The sequence below is a fragment of the Typha angustifolia genome, chromosome 13 (genome assembly GCF_048772165.1).
Source record: "Typha angustifolia cultivar Huaian chromosome 13, ASM4877216v1, whole genome shotgun sequence".
In the NCBI taxonomy this organism is placed as follows: domain Eukaryota; kingdom Viridiplantae; phylum Streptophyta; class Magnoliopsida; order Poales; family Typhaceae; genus Typha; species Typha angustifolia.
Window position 1 is genome coordinate 9,845,550 of NC_133251.1, and position 7,365 is coordinate 9,852,914.

The window sequence follows — 7,365 nt, forward strand, 5'->3', positions numbered from 1 at the left end:
TCCACCTCGCCAAGTGTGCGCAAACCACTGTCGATGGCTTAAAGTCGCATCGGGCAACCAACCGACGTTGATCTCAACAATTCCAGAAACCGGACGCGTGTCAACATCCATCCACCGCCGTTGGATCATCCACTCACTTTCCCATCTTTACCAAAGATTCCCTTCCCGAAACCCTCGTCCAGTACTGGGGTAGGACGGAATACCAATTCTAACCCCAACGCTTTAATGACTCAGCGACGCCCCACCAAAGCCAACCACTGACCACCACCCCCCACGAGGTACCCTCGACTCTTGTCGTCAACCCCGAGCCCTTTCTCGTCATTTCACACTATTCCTCCTCCCTCTTTCTACTGGCCACCCCGCCTCTTTCTTTTCTCTACTCTAATCGTGTCTTCTTGGGTTTCTAAGCCATGGTGTCGCTCCCGGACTCGCAGATGTCGTCTTCCAATCGTATCCAACGGTCACTAGGTCGGTCCATGCGGACCATCCGGTCGAACATCTTCAATGGCGAAGGATCCGCCGCCGGAGGCGATGGATAACATGACGGACTCCTTCGTTGACCTGCGCCTCCGAGAGCTTGCCGAGGATATTGGCTACTCGGCGTCCAAGTCGGCGTCAGCTGCGGCTGCCACGGATCTCCTCGAGGTTTCTCGCGATTTCTCCGATTTCTCGAGCTTCAATTCTGATATTTCCGGCGAGCTCGAGCGGCTCGCAGCTATATCCAGATCCGACGCACCGGTGAACTCCCTGTCAGATTTTGGCGATCCGGAGTCCGAGAATTTGGACTCGGCGCCGCTGGAGGCTGTGGAACCGGTGGTTAGGGCTTGCGTGGAAAGCCTCACGCCTTCGGCTGCGGCGGAGACGAAGCGGAACGCGGCGGCGCGGCTGAGGCTTCTGGCGAAGCACCGATCCGATTTCCGCGAGCTAATCGGCGAATCAGGGGCGATTCCCGAGCTGGTGGCGCTGCTGAAGAGCACAGATCCGGCGGCGCAGGAGAGCGCGGTGACGGCGCTGCTGAATATATCGTTGGAAGAAGGAAACAAGGCGGCAATAACGGCGGCGGGGGCAATAAAACCGCTGGTCTACGCGCTCCGGACGGGGACGGCGGCGACGAAGCAGAACGCGGCGTGCGCGCTGCTGAGCCTCTCGATGATCGAAGAGAACCGACCCAAGATCGGCGCTAGCGGCGCGATCCCTCCGCTGGTGTCGCTGCTCGTGAACGGCTCGAACCGGGGGAAGAAGGACGCGCTTACCACACTGTACAAGCTGTGCTCGGCGAGGCGGAACAAGGAGCGGGCAGTGAACGCTGGGGCGGTGGCGCCGCTTGTGGAATTGGTGGGGGAGAGAGGGGGAGGGACGGCCGAGAAGGCGATGGTGGTGCTTGGGATCTTGGCGGGTATCGCGGAGGGGAGGGCGGCGATCGTCGAGGCCGGTGGGATTCCATCGCTGGTAGAGGCCATCGAGGATGGCCCGGCGAAGGGGAAGGAGTTCGCCGTGCTGGTGCTGCTGCAGCTCTGCGCTGATAGCGCAGTGAACAGGGCGCTGCTCGTCCGCGAGGGCGCGATTCCGCCGCTCGTCGCTCTTTCGCAGTCCGGCTCAGCCCGCGCCAAGCACAAGGTACCCTGCAGCCGTCTTTCCCTCTTCAAAATTATGCTTAGATAGTTGGGGTTAATGAAATGAATTTGGTGTTATTTTAGGCCGAGACGCTTCTCGGTTACTTGCGCGAGCAGCGGCAAGAGGGAGGTGCAGCGCCGTTGAGCTTGGCCAGGTAAAATTGACATGTTTACTCATCCGGTTTAAGCTCTTTTACCTTTCTTTATTTGGTTACCCCGTCTGTTTTAGAGAGGTGTGAATTGTAAATAACAGGGCATGGAATTATGGTAACTTTGTTAGGGGTTTTGTGTGAATATTATGGTTTGTGTGCTCAGGATGATGCTTCTAGTTTCTAACTGTGGGAAGATGTGGGATTAGAAGATATGTAATTACAGCAGCATTTGGTTAGTTGGTAACGTGGCTGGATTTGGATAGGTTTTGTGAGAGACATCTCGTTTGGTTGGTTTGGTTGGTAAGGGATTTGGGGTACTATACAGCCTGTGTTTTTGTAATTGGGTTGGGTTTCTTTATCCTACTTCTCTGGTTAATTAGCTGTCACGGTTGGTGTTCTTTGTCACCGTTGGTGTTCATCTCCTCAACTACTTCTCCTGGTGATGTGTGTTTATATTATTTATATATAGCTCACTTAATTTTATTAGTAAATGCTGATTTGGTTGTTGCTCCACTTAAGCTACCGCTTAGCAACTCTGCGAGATTACTTCTTGCTAAAAGCGAAGTGCACGCATGGACTGCGGATTGCAATCTTCTATCTATCAAAGGAAGAATAATGAGTGCGTGGATTAATTATTCGTTTGTTATTATTATTTCGTACGCAACTCTAATCATTATCTGTTGTTGGTCGTTCCAGTGGAAAACACTGGTGATTGCTTAAATGTCTTAATCTAATTGTCTGGTATTTTTATAAATAATTTCGTACATCACTGTCTATAAGACTAATCATGATATGGTGTTGTCGCGTTAGAGTAGAGCATAGAGCATCAGTTGCGACGTGATTCATATATTTCTTTGTGTGTCTGAGCCAACAAACCTGAATCGCTTTGGCTTCATGCTGTTTAAGGAGCAACGTCTATAGTATTAAATAAAAATTTAATATAAGATAAAGTCTCCTATTTTTCTTCTTATTTTTTTTTATTAAAAATGGGCCATTTGTATCATAATCTGATATAATCTACCTTTTTCAATCTTACCGATTCTTTTTTATTTATTTTACCGTTTTACCCAATTTTTTCCCAAATTACTAAAATTATCATTCACCAAATTTGAGAATTATCTTTTTCATGCATTAAATGCATACAGATCTCATAACATTTATAAAATATAAAAAAATATTTCTTTTTTCTACTTCTATCACTTCCCTTGCATTAAATATTAACACTTTTTCTTCCAATTCATCTCCTCCATCAAAATTTCTACTTTGGTAACAAAAATTGATACGATTCTATCCATATTGACTCCACGTGTGACATTGGGTTTATGAGAATAAGCATATTTATCTAGTTGAGTAAATAGAATCAATAAAATCAACTTTTATGAGGGTGCGTTCGAATGTAAGGACCGCGTTCGAACAGGGTGGTTCGAACGCCTGTATCTTGTTCGCATCAATAGAAAACGAAATTGGCATGTTCGAACGGAAACGGGCGTGTTCGAACGCCTGCATTACGTTCATATTGACAGAGAACAAAATTTTCGTGCTCGAATGCAATCGGGCGCATTCGAACGCACCACGGCGAAAGTGTGGGTTACCAAGCTAGGATCTAAGTTTCGAAATCATTGTAGATCGGATCAGACCGGTTTGTAACAACTAGTATCAGAGCCAACTTTTTTCGGACCACTATGGCTACCACAAGATCCAAGGCGGCTAAGCAAGTAAGTGATCAAGGCGTGGAGATAGACCGCATAACTATATCAAGATCTCCATCCTCTTAGAGTTCTCGAGGATGGACATATAACTTGTCTGATCTCGCGTAAACCCTATCGCTTATGGCACAAACATTGTTGGAGATTAAAACCACCCTTGCTAATAGTAATGAATACCCTCCAAGGCGTACCCCTGAATGTCATCAAAGACATAAAGAACCCCCCTTACCTAGAGAGGGGAACCAACGAGGACCGATCCTGGAGGCACCTTGGAGACAGCGCGACGAGCCACACGGGCGTCGTGCCGACTTACCTCCCTTTCACCCGAGGGAACTTATGGCCCAACACCTAGAGGAGTAGCCTTGGGATGAGTGAGAGGAACTCCCTCATCAGCCAAGGGCCCAACAACAAGAGCCACTTCGCCGAGGATGTGAGAACGGGTGCGACCAAATGCTACAACACCACATCGTTCGAATCGATTTTCTTAAGTTCAGCGGTGGGGACTCATTGTATTGGATTTATAGGGTGGAATAATTCTTCACATATCAAGGGACACCTAATCATCAAAAGGTGTTATTGACCTCATTCCATCTTGAAGACACAGCGGTGAGGTGGTATCAAGCAACACATCGCACACGTCCTTTCGCCACTTGGGAGGAGTTTGCCGATGCACTTTGTGTGCATTTCGCACCTTCGGACTATGAAGACTTCCAAGCCTCCTTGACAAAACTAACCCAAAAGACTTCTGTAAGAGCCTATCAAGAGGAGTTTGAAAGAATCAACAATAGAGTCCATGGGTGGTCGGACTCGACTCTTAAAAGTACTTTCATCTCTGAGCTTTATCGTGATATCCAAGCATAAGTCAAGGCTACCCGTCCTGTATCCTTGCTAGAGGCCTTCTTAGCGGCTCAAATGATGGAAAAAAAGATAAAGGAATTGAAGGATACTCACCACCCCAATTAGAGTGTTACAGACCCGCGTGTTAACACTAGACCGTCGGTCTCGGGAGTGGCATGTTCAGAGTGGGCTCGACCAAACCTTAATCGGCCAAACCCACCACGGACAGGCCCTGACTCTAGGGGACAACCAAGGGTGATAGGGCGACCCCTCACACCAGCAAAGGTCGAAGATCAGTGTTCGAAGGGCTTATGCTTCTATTGCGATGAGCGCTTCACACCAGGCCACAAATGTGCCAAACAGCCTACAACCATCATGCTTATGGAAGAGATGATTGAGGAAGATCCTATTGAAGATATTGAAGGGCAGCAAGTGGGAGAAATGAATCACATCGAGGAAGACAAATCGCTAGAATTTCAAGCCGAACTCTCCTTCCATTCACTTGCCGGCAAATCGACTCCAAAAACCCTTCGGGTCGAAGGTATGATTAAGAAGAAAAAAGTGCTAATTTTTATTGATTCAGGAAGCACTCACAACTTTGTGGATCTACGGATGGTGAGGCGGTTGGGATCAGAGTTGGAGCCTTCTAATGGCTTTGATGTGATCATCAGAGATGGCACTGTATTGAGAACTGAGGGAATATGCTGCAAGATATAGTTGTAAATTTAAGGCCATATCTTCTGAATTGACCTCTACCCATTGGCTCTTCGAGGAGCCAACATGATGCTTAGGGTGCAATGGCTGCAGAATCTTGGATCAGTCACCTTCAATTTCACCACCATGGCCATGGAGCTCAGATACGAAGGCAAACTGATCCAGTTAACGACAGCATCAAACATGGAAACCTTTGGAGCGCTGCAGTCCCTAGAAGGGTTGCCGAAACCCGAGTGCCGTGGGTTCCGTATGCAACTCATTGAGGGGACCCAAAATATGGATGATTCAGCACCCTTACCCGCTGATTTAAAAGTTGTTTTGTAGGAATTTGAAGATGTGTTCCAACAGCCCTATGGACTGCCACCACCTAGAGTGCAAGACATCGCATTGAGATCTTGCCAGGGGCGAGTCTAGCCAATGTGAGGCCATACCGATATCCATTCATCCAAAAGGAGGCTATATAAAAGATGGTCCAAGAGATGCTATCCAGGAGGGTGATAAGGACAAGTAGAAGCTCTTATTCATCACCGGTCTTACTTGTGCGGAAGAAGGACGGGTCGTGGTGGTTCTGTGTGGATTATTGAGCTCTTAGTTTCATCACCGTCAAGGATCGTACTTCATTCCGGTGATTGAAGAGTTGTTGGATGAATTAGCTGGTGCATGTTATTTTTCAAAGTTGAATTTGAGAGCTGGATACCATCAAATCAAAGTCGAACCATCTGACGTGCACAAGATGACATTTAGAACTCATGACGGACACTATGAGTTCTTGGTCATGCCTTTCAGTCTTACCAATGCCCCAGCCACTTCCAAAGCTTGATAAATGATATCTTTAGGCCTCACCTAAGGCAATATGTGCTGATATTTTTTAATGATATATTGGTATACAACCGGACATGGGAGGAACATTTAGGGCATCTTCGGACGGTTCTTGAACTACTTCGGCAGCACGAGCTGAAGGCAAAGGACTCCAAGTGTTTATGGGGGCAGCAAAGGGTCGACTACCTAAGTCACATCATATCAAAAGATAGCATGGAAGCAGACTCTAAGAAGATCCAAAGCATGGTGGATTGGCTGCTGCCAAAGACTACCAAGGAGCTGCGTGGTTTCTTTGGTTTAACCGTCTACTATCATCGGTTTGTAGTGAACTACGGCAAGGTGGCAGCTCCCCTTATGGCCTTGCTACGAAAGGGTGCATTCTAATGGACGGACAAAGCTAGGGAAGCATTTGAAGCCTTGAAAAAGGCAATGGTCTCAGCCCCGGTCCTTGCCTCAGCAGATTTTACGAAACCATTCACCATTGAGTGCGATGCATCCGGAGTCAGTGTGGGGCCGATTTTAATGGAAGAGGGAAGGCCTGTAGCCTACATGAGTAAGGCTCTTTCTGAGAGTTTACAACTACTATCTATCTATGAAAGAGAGATGTTCGCCATCATGCATGCTATCACCAAATGGAGGTCTTATCTCATCGAGCGACGTTTCACGATCCGTACGGATCAAAGGAGTTACCATATTTTTTGGGTAGCGCATTCACACACCAGCCCAATAGATGTGGGTGTCTAAGCTACTCGTATATGACTACAAGATCATGTACAAAAGGGGGACTGAAAATAGCGTCGTCGACGCTTTATCTAGATGCCCAAACCTAGCCAAGTTGGCAGTCATTTCAGCACCGATTTTTTCCTTTTTCCAGTAGCTGCGGGAGGCCTATAAGAATAATCCGGATACCAAGAAGATGATGGACGACCTTGCTGTAGATGCTAACTGTAAACAAGGGGTGTTGATGAGGGACGGGCTCTTGATAGATAAGGATAAGATCATTGTTCCAGCTGACCGTCAATTGTGCCTGAAGTTGATGCGCCACTTCCATGACTCTCCTATGGCTGGACATGAAGGGGTGTTATGCACCTACAAAAGATTAAGTCAAAATTGCATATGGGATGGGATGAAGAAGGATGCACAGGTCTATGTCAAGGCTTGTGAAGTGTGCCAAAGGGCAAAGACGGAGTTGGCAAAACTTGCTGGATTGCTTCAATCGCTTCCCATTCTAATGAAGGTTTAAGAGGATGTCGCCATGGATTTCATTGATGGTTTTATCCAAGGCCAAGGGACATTCTGTTATATTGGTGGTGGTAGATCGCCTCAGTAAGTATGTGTATTTTTCAACTTTAGCGCATCCTTACACGGCGAAAAGAGTGGCAGAGGTCTATGTGCGTGACGTGGCCAAGATGCATGGTATGTCAAAATCAATTGTTTTAAATTGTGATCATATATTTGTGAGTCAATTTTGGCAGAAATTCTTTGCACTCTAAGGGACTACCTTCTAGATGAGCTCAGCCTATC

The 7,365-nt window shown here is 47.2% G+C and overlaps 1 protein-coding gene across 1 annotated transcript; it reads left to right on the forward strand.

Moving 5' to 3' along the window:
• The first annotated feature begins 383 nt into the window (after positions 1–383).
• LOC140774815 (uncharacterized) lies at positions 384–2,190 on the forward strand. The gene is given in 3 exon segments (XM_073117949.1): positions 384–511; positions 513–1,617; positions 1,698–2,190. Coding segments are annotated over 3 exon segments (1,281 nt in total). The 5' UTR covers positions 384–410; the 3' UTR covers positions 1,773–2,190.
• Positions 2,191–7,365: the final 5,175 nt, after the last annotated feature.